At 37.8% G+C, this 23,926-nt stretch overlaps 1 protein-coding gene across 1 annotated transcript; it reads right to left on the bottom strand.

Moving 5' to 3' along the window:
• Positions 1 to 1,264: 1,264 nt before the first annotated feature.
• LOC107593978 (junctophilin-2-like) lies at positions 1,265 to 22,367 on the bottom strand. The gene is made up of 6 exons (XM_016283898.1): positions 21,588 to 22,367; positions 17,044 to 17,863; positions 8,914 to 9,032; positions 6,272 to 7,230; positions 4,476 to 4,566; positions 1,265 to 2,800 (listed from the first exon to the last, which is right to left on the bottom strand). The coding sequence occupies exons 1-5, from the start codon at positions 21,964 to 21,966 to the stop codon at positions 4,486 to 4,488; spliced, it is 2,358 nt and encodes a 785-aa protein (XP_016139384.1). The 5' UTR covers positions 21,967 to 22,367; the 3' UTR covers positions 1,265 to 2,800; positions 4,476 to 4,485.
• Positions 22,368 to 23,926: the final 1,559 nt, after the last annotated feature.

Raw genomic sequence — 23,926 nt, 5'->3', positions numbered from 1 at the left:
TTGGTTACTGTGTTATTTCTGTTTCAAAAGCCAGCAATAAATAACACTTTAATATCTAAAGAGTGTTCATGTGATTTTATCCACCTTTTTCTTCAACGCGGAAGTAAGCCTATGGGTGAGACTTCCGGTTCATTAGCCGCTATAGATAAATAACGAGGAGAATAACAACATGTAGTAGCCGGTAAAACTGTTTGCACTACAAACCAGTGTGTTCATAATTAAGATAATACACTAAAATAATATAAGACGCACCAACTTTCAATATCAAGCAGCAAAACGAACCGGTTTTGTTCAGCTAAAAATAGCTGGACGCAGATGAGACCGGAAGCCAGACCCATAGAATTTACAAATGGCCGCGCCCATTTATACAACAATGAAAAGGTGGATACATTAGGAATGTTGGGAAATGAATAAATGCATAATAATCGTCATAATCGTAAAACCGTGATTATTCCTCAGACAATAATCGTACCAACAAAATCTATAATCGTTGCATCCCTAACTGCCACTAGAGTTTAATTTCTTTTAATAGAAATTAATGCAGTAATTAATTGAATAATCATGTTTAATAGTTCTTAATGCCGATTTGAACATGAATCCTTGGAGATCAGCGTGAATTTTAGAATTATTCCATGTGTAAATATAGGTTTGTCTTTGTAATATTTGATCAAAACGTTAACTTGCTTTACCTGTAAATTAAATAAAGTTTTAATTGTAATTCTTTCAGATTTCCTCAAACTCTTGCACTGCAGTGTAATTGAGTGTGAGCTCTGCTTTGTGTTGAATGCAGAGGGCAGTATTGCTTTACAAATGGATGTTCTGGTCTCAGTGGTGCTCAATCTGGCTGATGTGAAGTGCAGCAGGGCGATTAAATGTTAATTGACCAATCTTTCTTGTGTAGGCTTTCTATTTGCCTAAGCTAATGTATAAGTGTTGATGACTTGCCACTTTATCGGAGTGAAATATTCTTCCCATGTTTCAGAGTAAATGGTGTTAGAAGAGGCCTGTGTACCATCCTAATCTAAAATTGGGCCTGGTATTCAGACCCTGTCGGGAGAATGTCAAGCTTGTGGACAGGTGGCGTTTAAATATATATTCTTTGTTCCCTCTAGTCTGCCTCTTAGACGAGAGAATATACAGTGCAAATAGACATTTAGTGGTTCTGGGCTGTAAATGTAGTTTAAACTGCATATAAAGGTGAATGTGTAATGCAACGGACTGCATGTTCTAATGCTAAAAGTAAAGAGAATGACAGTTGTGCGGTTGAAAAACATTTATTTAAATTGTGTGGTGCATTTTCTTTTATTGTAATGACTCCATTCATGATTGTGAGTGCTGAAACACAAGAAACTTAGTCATGTGAAGAGGGAAATTTGCAGGAAAATCTCAAGTAATGCAATGCATCAACCATGCTGAATACTATGTATTTATTAGCTAAATGTAATGCATTTGAAAGTAATATTACAGATACTATGGATGAAGAACTTGTTTAAACATTTAATGTTGCAAATAGCACATACATGTCTAGTGATTTCAAAGCTATAAGAAACAAGTGGCTAATATCTATTTTGGGTGAATTAGGACTTGTATACACCTAATCAAAATCAACTTAATTTGTTATTCTAGATACAATGTTAAAACCCCTTTATTCAATAAATAACATTTTGGACAGTTAACAATATTTTCTGTAAGACCTTTTCAAATTTGAGGTAATACACTACTCTATGAAGGTTAAATTAGCTAAAACTATGAAATGTTTCTGATAACGTTCATAATTTAGAAGCTTACAAAAACACTGAAATGTGCACACATGCATAAAAATATGGGACGTACATTTGCACAATAAGTTTGAACATTCTCAAATCTCTTGCATACTGTTTTATGTCTAGTACAGGCAGAAAAACGGCTGAAGAACCATCACAAATTCACAGTACAACAGTTAGTAAGCCACAACATAATTTCCCCCCTCTTTTTTTTCTTTTTCCATTCAATAAATAGTGGTATTTTTAGACTCTTGTTTAAAAACTCTCACACCAACTTGTGGAGACCATCTCTATAGGGATGCTTTAGCTTAATAAAATCAAGCATCTTCATAGATCTAATTTTCTAATTAGAACATTCTCATTGCTACTTTCTTGTCATCTTTTTGTTGCAAGTATTCCACTATATTGTAGAATACTTACACTTTCGTTATGGAAAATACTATAAGGTTTTATAGCAACTACATATTTTAATTGTTCAGCCATGTTGCTCTTTGTCATGCAGGGGAGACTTTAAGACATTTTGCACACAGCATCTGAGATTATGATGCATGACTACCTGGTGTTAAAGTATAAGTGTACTGGGGGATTTTATGTTTGTTCTAGCACTGAAAAGAAAAAACAGGATTGACCCATTTCGTAATATCATAACTATCTGTTTATTCTCCAAAGATGAATGCTACATGCCAAGTGACATGTTCTGCTCTATAGGATATGTGACGTGATTGTGAACATACATAACAATTAGCCCTTATAGATGATTCAGTTTCACCTGCATTAGAATTCAGCAGAACTGTTAAATGCAGCAGTACTTTCCACAAATAAAGCAAATGTGCACAAATGCTTTATTCTATAATGTTCAGGTACTGAGACACACTGGTCATTTGGGAGCACTCGGTCCAAATACAGATGGCAACCAGCTTTAGAGTAGCTCAGGAGGACTGGTCTGAAACTGGATAACGCAACAACAGAGCCGTTAATGGAGCGCAGTGCATTCTCACAGCTCCCCAAGGTAGTTTCTTTCACCTGGATGGTTTTGGCTAGAAAACGGTGTGTGAAATAATACCCACAGTGATTTTACAAGGGAAAAAATAACAATTGCAGTTAAAGGATTAGTTCACCCAAAAATGAAAGTTAGCCTGTGCTTTACTCACCTTCGAGGCATCCTAGGTGTATATGACTTTCTTCTTTCAGACAAATCCAATCTGAGTTATATTAAAAATTGTCCTGGCACTTCTAAGCTCTATCATTGTAGTGAGCAGGTGTTTCTGTTCAACAGTCCAAAACACGTTAAATAAAGCACACACATCCATAATAAAACGTGCCTTACATGGCTCTGGGGCATAAATAAAGGCCTCCTGTAGCGAATTTGGTAAGAAAAATATCCATATTTCAAACACTTTTCTTTCACTTCTGCTGACTGTTGTATGCGGAAGCATTCCGGCGGATGATGATAATAATAATTAAGAATTTGATACATTTATATAGTGCTTTTCTGAGTACTCAAAGCACTTTACATGGAAGGCGGTATCTCCTCAACCACCACCAGTGTGCAGCATCCACCTGAATGATGTGAAGGCAGCCATATTGCGCCAGAACACTCACCACACACCAGTTTATTGGTGGAGAGGAGAAGGAGTGAAGAAGTCAATCAAGTGTATGGGGTCAGAGGCCAATGGGCAAATTTGGCCAGGATGCCGGGGTTACACCCCTACTCTTTTTCGAAGGACATCCTGGGATTTTTAATGACCACAAAGAGTCAGGACTTCAGTTTAATCTGTCATCCGAAGGACGGTGCTTTTTACAGTATAGAATGACGTAGGATGTATGCGTCATGCGCGCCTCTGAGATATGCTAGTTTCACGAGTTTGTTTAAGGATCAACGTTTCCTTACTTTAGCAAAGGAAAGCCCGCCTCCTCTTGGCTTATATTGAAATCCTCCAACATTTTTCTTTGCAAATCCTGTTGTTTTGTGCTTCTAATTCATGACCGGCGTTTTGTTTTGTTCTCTCTCCGCGTTCGTCACTAATCACTCAACGCCGACGTCCTACGTCATCCGCCCAAACTGCTTCCGCGTATGTCAAATAGCGGAAGTGATAGAAAAGTGTTTATTACATTTGAAATATGGATATTTTTCTGACAAAAACGCATGGATTCGCCACATGAGGCCTTCATTCACCCCCTGGAGCTGTGTGAGGCACATTTTATTATGGATGGGTGCACTTTATTTAATTTCATGACCGGCGTTTTGTTTTGTTCTCTCTCCGCGTTCGTCACTAATCACTCAACGCCGACGTCCTACGTCATCCGCCCAAACTGCTTCCGCGTATGTCAAATAGCGGAAGTGATAGAAAAGTGTTTATTACATTTGAAATATGGATATTTTTCTGACAAAAACGCATGGATTCGCCACATGAGGCCTTCATTCACCCCCTGGAGCTGTGTGAGGCACATTTTATTATGGATGGGTGCACTTTATTTAATGTGTTTTGGACTGTTGAACAGAAACACCCGCCCACTACAATGATAGAGCTTAGAAGTGCCAGGACAATTTTTAATATAACTCCGATTGAATTCGTATGAAAGTAGAAAGTCATATACACCTAGGATGCTTCGAGGGTGAGTAAAACACAGGTTTATTTAAATTTTTGGGGGAACTAACCCTTTAATGAAATTCACTCAAGAAAAAATGTAGGATATAGGGTGGCAGCTTACCTTTGTCGTCTCAAGATAAGATGTGAACGAAAAGAATTGCCAAACCAATGTTCAGGAATATAACCATGCAGATCATAATCGTGTTTGGCCCCTAAGAGAAAAAAAGTGTTCACAGCTGTTAGTGTCTGTTGTGCAAAGTAAAATAATCAAATAATGGTGCTCTAGGTGGTATTTACTTGTGCAATTGCTCAAAGGCCACTTACATCAGAGTTAACTCCAACCCTTACACCTTACAGCATATTAAGGGGCCGTTTACACGACAACGTTTTCAGCCAAAAACTAGAAATTTTTTATGCATTTTGCCTGTTCGTTTACACGACAACGGCGTTTGGGGGACTGAAAACGCATATTTTTGAAAACGGGTTTCAAAATGCAAGTTTTTGAAAATGCCACCGTTATCGTTTCCGTGTAAACACCCAATAGGGGAATCTTTGAAAAAGGTGACGTCATGCGCGTGCGTATTAAGTGTTAGGTATGTAGACATGCACAGTACGTGTCGATTTTAAAGGCAAGCGTGAACAAACATACACAACAATGGTGGAGTACATGGTACTGTTGTTGCTGCTCAAGAGTTTGCTAACGCTTCTTCAGCAAAGTGTGCATCATATACAACATATAATCGTCACTTCCCTACAGGTACTGTTTACTAACAAGGTGACAGCGCCAACTACTGGCCTGGCATATGTACAGCGTTTTTGGCCGTTTTCGCGGATATGTGTAAACGTGAATCATTTTGAAAATGTTGTTGTGTATATGTGAAACTTTTTAAATACGCAAGGAAAAGACTTTTCCGGTTTTGACTACATTGTTGTCGTGTAAACATAGCCTAAGTCTTCAGGGCTACTGGAAACATCTAGGCAGGTGTGTTGGAGCTAAATTCTGTAGGAAGGTGGCCCTTCAGGAGCAGGATTGAACATTGCTGCCAATCCCTCTCCTGGAAGGCCACTATCCTGCAGAGTTTTAATCCTAATTAAACACACCTGCACCAACTACTCAAGGTTTTCAGTAATGCTAGGAATTTTGTGTTTTGGTAGGTTGGAGCTAAACTCTGCAGGAGATTGGCCCTCCAGGAGCAGAACTAAATACCCCTGCTTTAGAGGAACCATAGAAACAAAATACCTGTTCTTTCAATTGCAAGAGGTAGGCTTTTTCTGCATTGCAGAAAATAATTTTTCATGCATGCCATGCTCAGTGAGCCACGAGATGCTGCTGTGATGCAACACAATATTGGGTATCTGATAAACTGCGAGGGGCTTTCTGAAGGTGAGAATTTGTCATTTTGAGGGTTCAGCCTTGTATAGATATGCCTGATTGTGAAAAATGTGGTGAGAGGACCGGAGCCAGGGCAGTATGTCAGGGAACACAATCTGCTGGTATTCCAGAGCAGTGACTTCCAGTCCACTCAAGAGCTGTTTAGAAGAATTCGCTTTTTTAACAACATGGGCCATTGGGAGGATATCTGAAGCTAAGATAGGAGGGCCACGGTACAATAAATTGAGATTCATTGATTAATACAAGAAAACGGGGATCTGATTATTCAAAATATACAAATCTAAGGACAAACAGAAGCTGTTCCAACAGGTTCAGAAAGGGTATTGAGGTAGGACTGAGTGAAACAAAGAAACTAAGGAATGTATTTTTTCTTTTTTCCTTAGGAAATGCTATGCAAATCTGAAATATGTGTGTCTGCTGACTGCAATCTTTGGGATGTTTCATGGGATTCAAAAATCAGTTGCAATGACCGATTGAGATGTTACTTGTAATCAGATTACTAAGGTTTGATTTGTTATACTTACCTCATCTAGCTCCAGAGGCTCTTGTCTCGTTTCGCTAGGGGCTTTCACAATAGACCTCTGCCTCGTCTCAGTTTTTACCTCGACCTTGGTAACTGGTTTAGCAATCGGCTTGACCACAGGTTTAGGTTCTGGTTTAGGCACTGACTTGGGCTCAGGCTTTGGTGCAGCTTTTGGGGCAGGGCTTGGTTCTCTTTTCGGTGAAGGTTTAGGCTCAATTCTGTTAGTTAATTTCTTCTCCTCCCTGACTTCTGTCCTAGACTCAGGCTTGCTTTCTGTAATCGAAGCTGGGCGCTCATTTACAGGCTCCCTTGTTTCAGCTCTGTGTTTGACAGCTGCCTTTGGCTCTGGCGTGACTACTTTGGGGGACAGCTTGGGGGCAGGGCGAGGAGGTGGTTCATCTTCGTCGGTGGTGAGGACGAGGTTGGTTCTTACTGGTGTAGCAGCAGGGGCAGGTTCTGCTGCTCTTGACTCTGAGTCCATTTTCTGCAGGGCTTTGATTTCCAGGTCCGATCCCTGCTCAGCTTTGGCACTCTGTCGACTAGGGCTACGGGATGGGACCTTGCTGCTGGGAGCAGAACGCTCCTCCGGAGTGGCATCTGAAGTGGGAGCAACGGCAGGAGTGAAAGACGGGGTGGTGGGTCGACTGCTTGGCCTACTACCTGCTCGACTGCTACCTCTACTACTACTGCCCTGACTGGTCTTGTCTCCGTTCCAGCTGCCGGGGCTCAAGAGGTTTGGATCTTGCTTGCTGGGTGCCTGAGGGACGATGACTGCAGTGGGTGAGGGGGTGCGTGCAGAGGTGGAGCTTGGTCTTAAACTTTCCATCTCATGCATGAAGGGGCTCTCCGGGGGTGTTGGTAGGGAATCCTCAGCTAACAAGGGCTCGTGCATCCCTGTGTCTGCATTCTCATTCCTCTCAGCAATCTCCTGCAAGGCTCGTTGTTTCATATACTCAGGACCTGAGGGGCATCATGTAATGCATGCTTTATTAGAAATAGCTTTAGGTTCAGTAGACATGATTGATACTGTCTGATTATAATTTAACATTGAAATAGTATACACATACAATGATTTTTGATAGGTTCAAAGGTGCACTCATTACACTGCAGTGTTCCTAAACAACCAATATAACTGCATGAGGCTCTCTGCTGCCCCCGCTAGATCTGGAGCTGACCGATGTGATGGAAAATACTGGAGGTTGAGGTAAGTTTATTACCTTGTGTTACTCATCTTGTGTAGAATTAAATACCTTTTTTCTAGTCACTGATATGACTGAAGTGTCTGTGACTTTAATTGTAATCACTTTTATATTTACAGCTACTTACTAAGTTTACTAAGATGGCGCCGCAGACGGCAGCCGCAGTGTTTGGCTCTCCAGTGTTTGTACTGTTTTTGTTAGTTTTTCCTGTTTTTTGTTTCTCAAACACGATCAGTTTTACCAGGGATGAGCTGCTGAACATTCGGCAGAACACACCACACAATCTTCTACCGGATTTCGTTTATTCGGACGTTTTGCTGAACGTTGTACTTGGCGGAGCTGCTGCGCTGATCAAGCGCTTCAGGACGCGCAGACGGGGGAAGCGAGCCGGCGCGCTCGTGAAGCTCAGGAAGCGTCTTATTTTAAAATTATACAATTGCCAAAAGAACAAGTAATTTGTTGGTGGGGTTTTTTTGTGGTTTGTTATTTTTATTTGTGTTATTCTGTTTCTTTTTTAACCATATAAACTTTATTTTTCTGCCTGTTTTTGCTGTGTCTCAGATTCATGCTCAAAATATATTATCAGAGTGGATGATAGAATTGGCTGTGCAATGATTTAAATTTTGATTAAAATTCTTACAAGTGCTGACAGTACTGAGGTAATTGTGTATGCATTAATATATTTGAGGGTATACTAGTGTCTATATTTAAATTTGTTTTCTCAAATTCTTAAATTTGCTTCACTGTCTGTCTATCTCTGACACATTATCACATTTATTTTCTATCATTTTCACAAAAGAGCAAAAGAACCCTGTACTGTATTTTTATCACTGAAATGCAAGACCAGGCTGTTGAATAACATGTTCAGTCTCACTTGACGGGTAGCTGTAAGAGGCCAAGAATGCAACCACTCAGGGACAGAATAATAATGCCATACTTCAAGATGAAAGATGAAATTTAATAGCCTCATCAAAAACAAATGCAGCCTACCATCCCATGTATTATTATTAAAATAAGCAATGAACTATGATAATGCGTTTTGTTATGCTCGTCTACAGTTTCATCTAAGATTTTGGAGACAGACTGTGCCAAAATAAAACCGTCAAGAGCTTAGCAGTGCCCTTCAGATACACAGGAACATGGTGAGCTTCTGAGGGGCTTGTGTCCTAGCAATCTAATCCTGTTTCAGATACTCAGAGATGTTTACATGTGGGGTTTAAGGACTCAAGACATTAACAGCACATAGACTGCTCTGTAATGAATGCTGCTGTGCTGTAAATCTGAATTTATGCCTGGATTAACAAGCATTCCTGCTGCATTTACTTCTCTGAGCTACAACCTCCACTAAAACAGACGCTCAGTGGTCCGGGAGGATCTTAACCAGCCGCTGTTCCTTTGGCCTCTGTTGATATATATTTAGCAAACAATGAAGCCTTCTACCTACCTGGTTGATGGAAGGAGGGAGAGAGCTCTCTGGCAACCACACGGGCGATACTAGACTCATTGTTAGCCGCTATGGCGGCCTGGTCTGCGGTGTCTCCTTTGCTTTTGGCATGAGCTGTTCTGTGAAGAGGGAAAAGGCATGTAGTCAGAGGTTTTAAATCAAATACTGGTAAATAAAGTTCATTTTGAGGTCAGGAATTGATGTGAATTCAGATTCAGAGCATCAAAAGAGGAAAAAAAGAAAAAAATGTGGTGTGAACACTTATTTTCTACTTTTAGTTCATGAGAGTGAATTTGAATTGAATTTTTAACACCCATCAAATTGGAATGTAAGGAGGAAGAATTGACTGAATTGTTATTCATAGAAATTCAACACAGGTAATGCAATCTGGAAAATGAAGTGATCTTCCACCCCGGTCCATAAAAGTAAATTAAATCTATTTAATTAAAAAAAATAATTAATTAATATGATATTTTGTGGATTCTATATGTATGTATAATATTTACATACAATTGTTTACCTGTTTTTGTCAACTTTTGCACTTTTTACATTTATTTTTCTTTTAATCAGATTTTTATACCTTGTTGTCCCTGGGATCTGAACTCATGGTCTTGGATTTGTTAGTAACGTGCTACCAGCTGAGCCATATGGACAGAGCATTTCTATAGCATCAATAAAACCAAAATAGAAATTCATTAGGGCTTTACGTTGACAACTGTCTACAACAGATGCATAAATGTAATATGTTGTGGCAGTGTTTCAGAGGAGCACTATTAGAAGAAAGCTCTGTTTATTTCTGAGATTATTAGATTAAATAGTTTACTATTATAATGTGCCAAACATACTGCCAGTTCTGATGTACTTGGCTATGAGAGAAAAAGCATGTGTGTGACCCTTTTTTCTTATTAAAAGCATATTTCTCCCATATCTTGCTTGTAGAACCAGAGCAACTCAAGACATCCCATCTCATCTTCATTTGGAGAGATGGGTTAGCAGTTGTCTGCACTATAAAAAGCAATGTTAACATCCCCTCAGCTCTTAAGAATCCCATGCAGTATCCATCCCAGTCAGTGCAGGAACTCAAACGAACAACAACAATGCAGAAGAATGTTCCAGAGAGAAACTCCACTCGCCCTAGAGCTGCAAGAGTTTGGGTTGCTCATAGTGTGTTTGACTTAAACACGAGAGGAAGAAGTGTGTTGGGGGTCGTATGGCAAGGGGTTATTTATAGCAGAAGAGGGTGTCCTCTTCACCCATTGAGCTGGAACTAAAATAAATCGCTCTTTTAACACCCTGCACCTCACAGTGAGAGATGAGAACTGCTGTGCTACGAGACGCCGCTTTAGAGAAGACCACCCTTTATTCTTTACCGCATGCATTGATTATATTCATTCATGCAAAATTATTCATGAGCTAAATTATTCATGTGTTTTATTGGTGTTGGTCACATTAGGAATTACTGCTCTGCAAAACTACAGCGCAAGCCATAGAACCTTAGTTTCAGCTGCATAATTTGACAACAAACACTTTTTCCCCTCATATTCATACTTTTTTTTGCATTTACAGTTAGCATAAGTGTTTTTGTATGCATGAAGTAAGCAAACCTTCACGGTTAAGCTTTTTGTTTGTCAGTTTGATTAAAAACAGCAATGTAGTATTTACTCTGTGATATTTTCCATACTGTAATGTTATCCTGAGTTCAAAATAGCCCGACCACTTAAATACACTGTACTGAGGGTGGCTGTCAGTGGAATGCTTAGAAAAGTTCAGACCCTCCCAGTGGTATGTCATAGATATACATTTACAGTAATGTCTGCATTAAGGTCTTGGCAGGTGCTTTCATGAATTCTTGCTGAAATGAATATCCACAATAGGAATATTTCTTAATGTTGCTATGTACAATAAAAAAACAACTATGAATAGAAAATAATGCTTAAAAGCATGCTTTCAACTCGTAACCTGTTAGGAATGTATTGCTTTGCATTACTAGGTTGGTTGTTTGTTGACAGATGTGTGATAGATGGCATTTTCTGCCATTCAGACAACAAAAACATACTTTCAGAATGTGTTGTAGTGATGTTAGAATAATAAAACTCAATGACCGTCAATTGCCAAACTTTTTGTGCGATGTATTTGACATTTTGCAACATAAATCATTAACATTTGCAAATCTAGTTTTAGAAACTTTGATTAAATAGTGTTTCTCATGTAAGAATTTACTTTGTATCCAGACTTTTTGTATTAGCATTTGTTGGGTAAAAAGAATGAATGTGAACATGTAACTGATAAGCATTTTTAGTTCCCTTTTTTGCTTTTTCTTATTTATTTTAAATAGTCTTTTTGTGTCACAAATGAATGAAAGATAAATATTTCATCTTTTTGGGTGGTATTTACTTACTTACAGTTCATGATATATCAGCCTTTTTTGTGATGGTGTTGTCCCCCATCATTTATCAGCTGACATTTTATATCACATCTTGACCTTTACGTGACTACTGATAGCTGAGAAATAATTAAATTATTAAATGAACTAAATTCTCTTTAATTAGTTTTTTTTCTTCACATACATAGTAATATGAGTGGCAAACATTCATTATGTATGTACATACAGCAAAACAAACATATAACACAAAAAAACCTAAAAGACTTCCTAAAGCATCATGTCTAATCACTTTATACAACCGGGTATCATGTACTCTGCCGTATCTGAACTCAGGAACAAAGTAGGGTGTTGTACATCTGTATACCAACAGTCTTCTCATTCATTTGCAGGATAGGCAAAATGTATATCCCTGAACAATCCGACACCAATGCTAATGCATTTCAATATGTACAGTGTCTTGCAAAAGTATTTTTTTAGTAAAAGTCAAATTAAAAGTAAAAGTCATTTTTTTCACATTTTGTTATGTTTCTGCCTTATGCTAAACTGCTTTAAATTACTTCCCCCCCCCACATCAATCTACACTCCATACACCATAATGATAAAGCAAAAAAAATGTTTTTTAACATCTTTGTAAATTTATTAAAAATAAAAAACTTAAATGATTACTCATTCTCTTATCTGGGACAGTTGACATTTAGCTCAGGAGCATTCACATTGCTTGTAGATATTACTACACTTCAAGTGAAGTTCTCCTGTGGCAAATTCATTTGAATGGGTATAATTTGGAAAGGCACACACGTCTTAATTAAAGGTCTAACAGCTGATCATGCATATCAGAGCAAAAACCAAGCCCTGAGGTCAAAATAATTGCCTGTAGAGCTCAGAAACAGGTTTGCATCAAGCCACATATCTGGGGAAGAGTTCAGAAAAAAATTCTGCTTCATTGAAGGGTCACAGAAGCATGTAGTCTCTGTTATCCTTAATAGAAGAAGTTTGAAATAACCAGGACTCTTCCTAAAGCTGACCTCCTGGCCAAACTGAGCAATTGATGGAGAAGGGCTTTGGTTAGAGTGGTGACCAAGACCATGATAGTCACTCTAGTTGAGCTCCATGATCATTTATGCAGATGGGAGAAACCTACAGAAGGACAAACGTCACTGCAACACTCCACCGATCTGTGCTTTATGGCGGTGTGGCAAGACTCAATCCTCTCCTCAGTGTATAGACACACGAAAACACACTTGGAATTTGCAAAAAAGCACCTAAAGGACCCTCAGACTGTGAGAAACAAGATTCTCTGGTCTGATTAACCTCAATTCCAAGCATCATGTTTGAAGGAAACCAGCTCCGCTCATCACCTGCAGAGTACCATCCCAAAAGTAAAGTGTGCTAATAGCAGCCTCATGCTGTGGGGCTGTTTTTTAGCGGCAGGGACTGAGGGACTCATCAGAATAGAAGAAAAGCTCAATGCACCAAAATATTGAGATAGCCTTAATGAAAACCTAGTCCAGAGCATTCATAACCTCAGACAGGGCAGAAGTTTCCTCTTTCAACAGGACAATCAATGACCCTAAGCACACAGCAAGAGTGGCTTATAGACAACTCTGTGAATATCCTTGAGTGGCCCAGCCAGAGCCTGAGCTTGAACCCAATCAAATATTTCTGGAGAAACCTGAAAATGTGCATCTGCCCCCATCCAACCTGACAGAGCTTGAGAGGTGAAGAGGCGAGGAGAAGAATGGCAGATAATTGCCAAATGATGATGAGCAAAGCTTGTTGCATCAAACAAAAAAGATTTGAGACGGTAAAGGTGCTTCAGCTAAATATTTAGTTAATAATACTTATGCAATGTACTTATTTCAGTTTTTTTATTTTTAATACATTTACGAAGTTGTGACAATTCTGTTTTTGCTTTGTCAGTATGGAGTATGGAGTGTAGATTGATGTGGGAAAAAAGTAATTTAAAGCAGTTTAACATAAGGCAGCAACATAACAAAACGTGAAAAAATGAAGGGGAATGAATACTTTCGCAAGGCATTGTAATACCATCAAGAGGCCTTTTGTACTGTTTTACCAAACCGGAAATAAGATTTGAGTATACATTGAGTTTCAGTATAATATTTACATATATAACAGATCATTATAGATATGTGAGGGTTGATTACGTCAGGTACGTCTGTGTGAGTGTCTATGAAGCTGAGGACAGAAGAGGCTATCAGCTGTTGCATTCCCCTGTTACTGTGATATAGCAACAGTGCCTGTCCTTTTTTAGGCAGGCTTTCTTTTCTGACACCAGACACATGTGCGTCATTTACACCCAGTGCCGCGGCCTCTGAGGAGTCTCGTCATCCACACAAGACCCTCTGCTGTTCTAAATACACTAGGATTAGAGCAAAGTGGCTAACTTGCACCAGGACCCCACTGAACAAACTCCACGGCCACTGTTTTTGAGTTTTTTGTTTTTTTTTATCACTGGTGGAGGGCAAGGAAGTCTGTTAAGGTACAGATAGGACACAGGAGTTGCAGATAGGGCTTTGAATCACATGAGGTAAAAGTAGCCCTTTTTTATACATTTTTTTGGCATTTTATGCCTTTTATTTAGATAGGACAGTAGGTCGACAGGAAGCGAAGTGAGTGAGAGGGGGGGGGGATCGGGAAAGGTCCGCGAGCCGGGACTCGAACTCAGGACACCCGAAGCACAACGGCGCTTCATGTCGGCACGCTGCCCACGAGGCCATCAGCGCATTATTTTTTTTACAGTTATTTTAAAGTTATTTTAAGCTATTTTGTAATTTTTTTATTTTATAAAGTTATATATGTCATTTTATACTATTTTACACTTTTTTATTTTATAACACTTTTATTTTACATAATTTTATTTTATATAAAGTCATTTTGTACTATTTTTTATTTTATACAGTTATTTTATACTATTTGTTATTTTATACTTTTTTTTTTACACAAAGTTATTTTGTACTATTTTATAACTTTTTTATTTTATACAATGTTATTTTATACTACTTTATTTTTATATGATTTTATACAGTTTAATTTTATAATTATTTTAATTTATAAAGCTGTAAGTTATTTTATACTGTTTAAATTTTTTTTATTTTATACTAATTTATTTTATCCAGTTATTTATACTGTTTAATTTATAAAATTGTATACAATATTATTTTATATAAAGTTATTTTATACTATTTATTTTTGTTCATGCCATTTTATTTAATTTTATACAAAGGTATTTTATGCTATTTTATAACATTTTTTATTTTATTTTATAGCACTTTTTATTTTTTAAATAAAACTTTTATTTTATTTTATACTACTTTATTTGTATTTTATTTTAGACCATTTTTAACCAACCTATTTGTGGGCCATGAATCTTGATTTAGAAATACCTTAACTAGCATTGCATGTTTCACCACAAAATTTAGGCCAGTCATATTGTAAACAATACGTACACTTCTCCCACATTAGCATCTTTAAAAAAAAAAGAGAGAAAGAAAAGAAAAATCAGCTAATAGTAATGGTTTCTTTTAAGCCATACACCATTTAGAAGCAGAATAAAAGTGTTTCTGTGCTTATCCCCATTTTGACCTAGTGTTCTACTGAGTGACAACAGACAAGTTACTGCCAAGCTCACTGTAGACAACTGTGTGTTGGTTTTGATTTCCAGTGTCTGGGTTGGTGTCAGAAGTCTGTCTCTTATTGCTAATAATGATAAGATCATTTCTCCACTGCAAACAATAATCTGGCACTGGCTAAAACACTTGAATAGTGGTGTTTAGTTGTTTAGTAACAACAGGATCCTTTTTTGCACAGTCTTTACTTGAATGTTACTCTGGCAGGTATAAATGTTTTGCTTATGTATAAGGAATGAGAACAATGAAGTCTTGTTTTTTGTTCCTGAAGCATGTGCTTTGAGTCATTAGTTTTCCTGTCTGCAATCTGGTTTCGGTCCGCTGTCAGGTTGTCATCTTTAATAATGCTTGAAATCATTTTTATGGGATGAGCATCAACAGCAGCGAACATCTGATGACTGAGAACCCAAGGCTGTTTGTCTTTGGTTTGTGCATCTCCTTACAAGGAGGGAAGATTTTATCAAAGCCACTGCACCTGAAATTGGCCCGCTGTTTATAACCATAAGAATCCCAATGATAAACTGCAGATGCTGTCAGGAGTGTGTGGAAATCTAAATATTTTATCCTGGAGGGAAGCTGTATTATTAGTGTCAGTGCCTCCTCTTTATCATGTCTGGAGCTCAGCCTAGCCTCCAAGACGCCATGAATAGAAAAGAAGCTTGGAACATGTGGCCTGCTTTGAGTCTGTTTGTTTTTGCATTTGGACAGACTGTCTGGAAACCAACACCAAAGTGGCATCAGGATGTTTTTTGTTCTTGTTGTGTAAAACCTACAAAACACATCCTCTGGCAGGCAACTCTCTGGAAGCATTGACCATAGACTAGTTATTTAGCAATTCATTGAAAAAATTGGTGTGTATTCTGAAAATTAGAGGGAAATCTAGCTGAACTCAGGTTTGTGGAGAGTACTAAGCAACATTCATTCATTTGTTCATTCATTGAATAGTACATAAAATATTATTAGGGTTTCGGTTGTTGTTTTTTTTATAGCTAAAACCACTTGTTGTTAGGGTTATTTTCATATCATTAAGATACTTTTAAAGTTTGTATTAATATTTTGATATTAAAAAGATAGTAATTTATATTTACTTTTTATATTTTGAAAATATTTTGTACTTTTTATATTTTGTTACATTTAGTTAGAGTTTTATACATTTTAATTGTGCATTTTTGTCAGTTTTCTTTAAAAAAAAATTCAGTTGTACTTATTTTAGTGCATCAAGATAAAGTTTATTTTATTAAAAAACAAAAATGTTTTATGGTTTAATTTTAGTTAACTATAATAACCGTGTTTGTCCTGACCAGTTACATTTTTTAAATAGTAAATTATTTAATTTATATATAATTTATAATATATCAGTTATGTTATAATTATAGATATTTGAGTCACAATAATGATGTATAATGTATAATTATTTTAACTCAATTTAATATTTTTGTGTAATTCAAGTCAAATTAATATTTTGTGTCCTATTTTGAATTTTATTGGCATGTAAGTGAGATAATGGTAGGAGAGGCTCTGCAAGGAGGAATGGCAGAGGATTCCCAAATCCAGGTGTGAAAAACTTGTTGCCTCTTTCCCAAAAAGACTCATGGCTGTATTAGATCAAAAGGGTGCTTCTACTAAATACTGAGCAAAGGGTCTGAATACTTAGGACCATGTGATATTTCAGTTTTTCTTTTTTAATAAATCTGCAAAAATGTCAACAATTCTGTGTTTTTCTGTCAATATGGGGTGTTGTGTGTACATTAATGAGGAAAAAAAATTAATTTAAATGATTTTAGCAAATGGCTGCAATATAACAAAGAGTGAAAAATTTAAGGGGGTCTGAATACTTTCCGTACCCACTGTATATATATGGAGAGAGAGAGATTGTATATTTTTATATTCTCTTTTTTTCTCTTTTTGGTCTTATATTTTTTTATATTCTCAAATTGACATTTAAGGTGGAATAATGTATAAAGTAACAGTAGCAGGATAAACCCCCTCCTTCCAGATGATACAAGATCAGTCCCGTCCTCTGTCTGGGTTAATTTTGCAATAACAGTTGACCATATCCAAAACAAGCTGTTGTGAGCAGTTAAATAATTTACTCCTTACCTTGAGTTGGCGATTTCAGCCTTCTGTTTGGCTATGGCAGCTGCCCTCTGGGCTCCTTCCACACTGCACTCCACTTTCTGCTTGATCTTAGCGCCCTTCAGCTGAATCACCTTCTTCTTCACAGACTTCACCAGCATGTTGTTAACGTATTTGCCTTCTTCTTTGCCACCCTCTGCGAAAGTGGTGCACCCATAACCGTGCCGTTGGTTGTTCAGCCATTCGCCCTCATATTTAAGCCCACTAGAACGTTCACTGATCCCATAACCCGAGCGCTGGTCGTTTTTCCACTCTCCCATGTAGACTTCAGTGGTGGTGGCGTCAATGTCCGACTCCACCGGGGGAAACTCATGACCTTCACCTTCCCCTTCGCTCTCACCCAGGCTGATGGTGGAGTTGGCATCGCTGGCGGCGGAGCTGAGAGCTGACTCAGTCCGCAAAAAGCTGATCTTGCTCTTATTGCTGGAGAGGGACGTGCGAGAATCTGACTTCTTCAGCTTGCCAAGAAGCGAGCCGCGCCGGAAGAGGCCTTTCTTCTTGGGCTTGACCATATCTGGGTTCACTTGCAGGGTGAGGGCGAAGCCGCCACGAGATGGGCCCAGAGGCATGGGCGCATTGACCAGGGTCTCCTGGCCGGACGCATTGGTGGCGGTGATGACCGGGATGTCCTGCTGCAGAAGAGTCCCGTTGCTGTGTTCACTGCGCAGGGAGCTCAGAGAGTTCCTCAGAGGAGAACGCACCACTGCTGCCATGCCATAGGGAACGCTCTGACGTACTCCATAGCCGTGTCGCATGCCGCCAGTGAACTGGCCCTGGAAGCTACCTATATTGCCAAAGACATCAGTCAGGGAATGGTAAAGGGAAAGTTCACCCAAAAATACACATTATTTCACCACTGATTTAAAATAACAGGTCACAAAAATAGCTCACCCTTTGCAGTGAATGGGTGCCTCTGGAATTAGAGGTCAAACGGCTGATTGTCACAATAATCCACAAGTAATCCACATGTCTCCAGTCCATCAGTTTACTTCTTTTGAAGTGAAACAAGTAAATAAAGGCATTTTAACTTTAAACAGCTGCTTCCAGCTAAAATATGAGTCATCTTTCCACATTTCTTTCTGCAGTGAAAAATCCATCTTGTCTGAATCAGGAGAGAAATATGCACACACCAAGCACCGTTTGCAAGCAAAAACAGCCCTAAACTGGTCTAAACTAATATGTTGGTGGATTTTCACTGGACTTTTTCACCAGAGGAAGCGTTATAACAGATTATGGACTTACTTGTGGATTATCGTGATGTTTTTTATCAGCTGTTTGGACTCATTCTGCCAGCACCCATTCACTGCAGAGGATCCATTGGAGAGAAAGTGATATAGTGCTAAATTGGTAATGCATGAAATGAAACCAACACATCTATGGCCTGAAGGTGAGTACATTTTCATTTTTGGATGAACTATTCCTTTATTCAAAAAATAAACTAAAATGTAAAATATAGCTACAATTTATAATCTAAAATCTAACATCTCGTATTACAAGGCTGAATTCAAAAATCCACAATTAAGAATTATAGAAATAGCTTCCAAGTAAATCCTACAACATTTTTATTTAGTTTTTTCAGTGTACAATGAAAATCAGTGGTGTCCATGTTGTTTTGGACCCCACTGACTTTCACGGTATAACATTTTTAAATACATTTTTGTGTTCTATAGAAGAAAGAAATTCATAAAGGTTTGGAAAGACAGGAGAGTGAGAAAAGGCCCGTTCACACCAAGAAAGATTATAATGATAACTATATTGGCGTCCACACCAATGCACAAGAACTTTCTATTAATTTTAATCATGTGCAGTAGTTTTGTAGTTTGTCGCTTTATTTAAAAATTAATGTTATCTCAACAATATCGTTCCGCCGTGTCTTGTTATAGTTTTGGTGTGGACTTCCCCATTCTCATATAATTAAACTAAATATTAAAACTTTATAGTTATCGTTATCGTCACAGTTATCGTCCTTGGTGTGAATGGGCCTTAAATGATGACAGAATTATCATCCCTTCAACTAAAGTACAGATTGCATTGTATTCAAATACAGGCCACCCGTAAGCTCATTGTCACTTCAGGCATATGAAACAATGGTATTTACAGTGTTACAACTGCTAGCGAGCCGTCTCTCTCATATCAGCCTCTGGGGTAATAAAACACGTGCAGTTATTTATGTCATGGGGTCTGGTTTGGTCATGCAACACATGTCTGAGATCCAGCAGTCCTCAGGGACAGGCAGGGCAACTATTATTGTGCCTTTATTCACACAGTGCTGCACTAGCACTTAGTGATGACTCAGCTACCAGTTCAACAGATACAGTATATAGGAAGACACCAGTATGATCATTTGTGTAATTTCATCCTTCTCTATCAAAAACCAGTGAACCCAAAATGTATTTGGACACTGAAAGCCTCTTCCCATCAAGGATGATAACTCCAACGATTAAGATTTTGATTTAAAAATTGTTCTAAATTTTGAAGAATACTGTAGAGTCCGTAGGCTAACAATAACGATAACAACACAAAGAAATGATATAGGAATCACTTTCAAAACGATTCTTTTTTTAGCTGATGAACGATAAAAACATTGACAGCCAATCAGAATCAATTCGGCTTTAGAGAACTTAAGCATTTAAAATGGCATACGACAATATTGCACTTCTATCTAAACAGGCTGTTATTGTGCCGTAGTGTGGACACTAACATAGTTATTGCTATCATTAAAGTTATCGTTCTTGGAGTGAACAGGCCTTTAGTCGTACTTTGAAATGTATGAATTTTATTACAATAAATGACAAAAAATTAAACCAATTTCAACTAAAATTAAACCACAGTTTGGGCCATATTTGCATATACTTATAACCAGCTTGTTGGAGGTGGTTTCTAGTAGATAAAGTAGATTATGATGATGGAAAACCCCCTGTGGAAAACTATGAATATGTTTCACCAATGTTTGATAAGCACAAAGTGTTTAAATAGGTACAATACTTATTTTGTCATAATTTTGAACAGTATATTAAGTATTTATTTAGTAAAATCTTATATAATATATTGCATATTGTACAGTATTATATTATAATATTAGTAGTATGTATATGTAGTAGTCAGAATTGACAATTTAGGACTAAAATTGAAATAATTAAGATAAAGGAAAGTCAGTAAGCTGTCTTAGATGTCGACATAACAGCCTAATGTGACCCAACAAAAGAAAAACGACTTGGCCAACAGTGAATGAGCCTTTTTATTTGTACTCACACCACACGTCCAGAAAGAACAGGATTTGTGACACTAATTTGTAACCACCCTCCATTCTGCACTGGCAAATGTTTCTTAGCAATAGGCATTTACCCAAAAGGCCATCTGTGGCAACACCAGGGTTCCCTGATTGTAAGCCTCAAGTTTATACTAGTAACAAGAATGACTGTTCACTCAATTTAATTATTATTATTATTTAGATTTTCAGAGATGTATTCATGGGAATCGTTTAGCCATGTAAGAATATCTGTGTACTGTTTATGTAGAGTTGGAACTTAATTTTAAATTGCTGTACAGTATGCACAGGATGTGAATTTTCTGCATACAACCCTAAGTGATATGATTCTTTTTAAAATCTCATTTTTATTCATTGTTTAAATCAAAAGTTAAGATATTTTCACATAATCGTGTTAAAATGCAAAACAACTTTTTATGTTCAAGATATGAATATTTTTTATGTATATATTTTATGTTCAAGACGTCTGAATGTCTCTTGCTGAACATGTATAGCCTACAGTAGCCTACTACTGTGAAATGCTTATTATGGTATAATATCCACAGATTCACTTACTATAAAAATAGCAGATATTTTGCAGTGTATACTGTGTAGTATTCAGTAATCTAGGATTCCATTCCAAACAGCCACACAGCACGATCGGTGTAGTCCAATACCAGTGTTCTGACCATTTTGTAGGCCTACTACCCTGTCACATTATCCCAAAAAGTAATAAAAATACAGCGTTGGTAGCATATTCTGATAGATAGCATTATTTGTTAGAAGAACACCTGAACAAACGCTACTCATGAATCAAATCCACTTATGAGTCATTCTGAGCGATTGCTGAATTCATTTGACTCACTTTTCGTTCAGTCAGAGTTTTTTAATGAATTAAATATGTTACCACGTTCGTTGTATTAGGCTACTATTTTTGTTTATAGTTAGGATTATTTTTTGCATTACAATTATTTCTGATATCTAATATCCCATGTGTTTTTGAAATCCGGAATTAGCCTAATCTATTTTTTCTAATCTAGCAACAGAGTGAGGAGTAGCCTATAATGCAAATACAGAAGTGCACTTTTCCTCTTAGTAGTCTATTTCAGACTCGATATGATGAATCGGAATCGGAAACGGAAACGGAAACTTTGAACTCCACCAACGATTCTCAGTGTTGCGGTACATACTAACCCCTAGCTTAAACTGTCAACTCACAGAGTGCAGTTTGCACTCACAAATGTTCATTCTCCGACCTTACCGCCATCCGCGTAAGTCTCCGTCCCGTAACCATCCTGCAGTCCGTTATTCCAAGTGCCCTCGTACTTGGCACCGCTGGCCTGACTGATGCGCGTCCCGTATCTGCCTTTAAATCCGTGCGTCCACTCTCCCTTGTAGATCCAGTGTCCCTTGGTCTCCAAACCTAGACCGTGACGCTTTCCTTGGGACCAATACCCCTCGTAAGTGTTTCCACTCGGCCAGGTATACACTCCCACCACCTCAAACCCGTAATTCCAGGAACCGGAGAACTCTCCTTGTCCTTTAGGTCCGGTACAGATCCCGTGTCCGTGCGCTTTACCTCCCTCCCAGCCTCCACAATAAGCTCCGCCATCATCGAACTCAAAGCGACCTCCGCTCATCGCGCTTAATGCAATTACCACTAACTTATCAAACTTTCAGGTGTGACTTTAAAAATCAACAATAACGAACGGCTCAATCTCTGTTAAATCCATCTGTCAAACTCCACTGACGCGTAAAACGGAGACAGGAGATCCTTTCCTTGCGTTACACCTCTAGAATCGTCGTATACGCGCATAATTTGTTGATAGGTAAATCCTTAAATATGTTAAACTGAAACAAACGTGCTAAAGTTTGAATTTGAAATGGCTTGGGAGAGGGAGGGTTGTTTTTTTGTTTTTTTTTAGTTACATGATATTGTTTCAGTTTACAATGATCTATTTAATCGAATTGTCGAGCCAGTGGTCTTTCATGGCTTTCACCCCTCTCCCCTCTCCCTGCATCCCCTCTTTGCACTTGGAGCTCCTCGATATGTTTTAGCAGTCCCAACAAGGCTACCAGATCTCAACACTGTTCCAAAAATACAGGCCAATCGCCCCTCAGCAGCCAGGCACTTTTAAAAGCGCTGCCAGATCATTTGTAGGGTGTGGGCTCAATGTCCATATCAAGGGTCGACGGAGTCCGTGTCTGTTTTTTTAAGTGTGTTTTCAAACTTAGATGCTAGAAATTGTTGATGCAGTTGCATCCCTGTTATTATGTAGGCTATTATCTCTGTATTATTTTTTACAAGGCGCGCTGTTTACAAATGCTTGGAGAGTACACTCTTAAAAATAAAGGTGCTTCAAAAGGTTCTTCAAGCGATGCCATAGAAGAACCATTTTTGGTTCCACAAAGAACCATTCTGTCAAAGGTTCTTTAAAGAACCATCTCTTTCTTACCTTTTTATAATCTGAAGAACCTTCTTTCGCCACAAAGAAGCTTTTTTGAAACAGAAAGGTTCTTCAGATGTTAAAGGCTCTTTATGGAACCATTTAGACAAAAAGGTTCTTCTATGGCATCGTGAAGCACCTTTATTTTTAAGAGTGTAGGCTAATAAAAGACAGAGAAAGGGAAAGAGAGAAAATGTAAATGTACCACACTGGCTGACACCAATAGATCATAATAAACAGTCAGTGGCCCAAGTAAACAGATTGGATAGACTGGATTTGACATTTTGGGTTTTGTGGAGTTCAAGTAAGTTTAGGAGAGGGACATAGGTCTAATAACGCAATTAAAATGTATGAATATTATGCAATTAATTTCTGTTGTTTATTTATTTATTCTCCATTTTATGTCTTTAACCTTGTTAATTTTTCTTTTCCCTATCACTTTTTAGTAGCTGCTTATGAAAAATTATAGCCTACATGTTTACACGCCAATTCAAGCTTTGTTGACTCTCACTCTATAAATAAATAGGCAAAAGTCTAGACACTCAAATTATTTCAAGCTGAAGTGAAATTAACAGTTTCCCCAAAGAATCTATTTTCTCTCTGGTAAAATGATCCTGTCTTGGTTTTAGTTGAGTGATTGTTGAACAGAGGCCAGCTTGCTCTCACTGGATCTTTATCCATGCTGATAATGCTGACAGAGAAAGCTGTATGAGCTCCGCTTGATCTCACAGCAGAGAAATGTGCGTGGAAAGAAACAGTGCCATCTGCGGGCTCCTATGTGGTGACCAGCTTCGGTGATATTTAATCTTACTAAACCATCATTATTACATAGAACAAACCACATCGTTTGAGACAAGTGTTTCATAGTCGGTCTATTTTGAATCTTTAATGCATTTATTGTGTCTTATTATTAATGTTTAGTAAAGTACATTAAAAAGCCCCTCATACAGACAGTTACTTGAATACACCTCTTCTGTGATGGGCATGTTTTAATTTTCTTTCTAGAATATAAAAGTCTAGATGGTGTAACCATCCATAATTATAGAAATATCATTATTACATTAAATAATATATAAATAAAAAATAAATTAAAATGCCATACTTACAAGAAGTTATTTGAATATATATATATATATATATATATATATATATA

The sequence above is a fragment of the Sinocyclocheilus grahami genome, unplaced genomic scaffold, assembly GCF_001515645.1.
Source record: "Sinocyclocheilus grahami isolate Dianchi unplaced genomic scaffold, SAMN03320097.WGS_v1.1 scaffold178.1, whole genome shotgun sequence".
In the NCBI taxonomy this organism is placed as follows: Eukaryota; Metazoa; Chordata; class Actinopteri; order Cypriniformes; family Cyprinidae; genus Sinocyclocheilus; species Sinocyclocheilus grahami.
Note: the sequence above shows the minus strand (reverse complement) of the source record. Positions and strands in the feature narration are given on the sequence as shown.

Coding starts and splice junctions, on each gene's coding strand:
- LOC107593978 (XM_016283898.1), bottom strand. CDS start 21,966: ATGAGCGGAGGTCGCTTTGAGTTCGATGATGGCGGAGCTTATTGTGGA. Junction 17,864..21,587: donor GGAGACTTACGCGGATGGCG/GTAAGGTCGGAG, acceptor TTGGCAATATAG/GTAGCTTCCAGGGCCAGTTC. Junction 4,567..6,271: donor AGCCTCTGGAGCTAGATGAG/GTAAGTATAACA, acceptor TTTTTCTCTTAG/GGGCCAAACACGATTATGAT.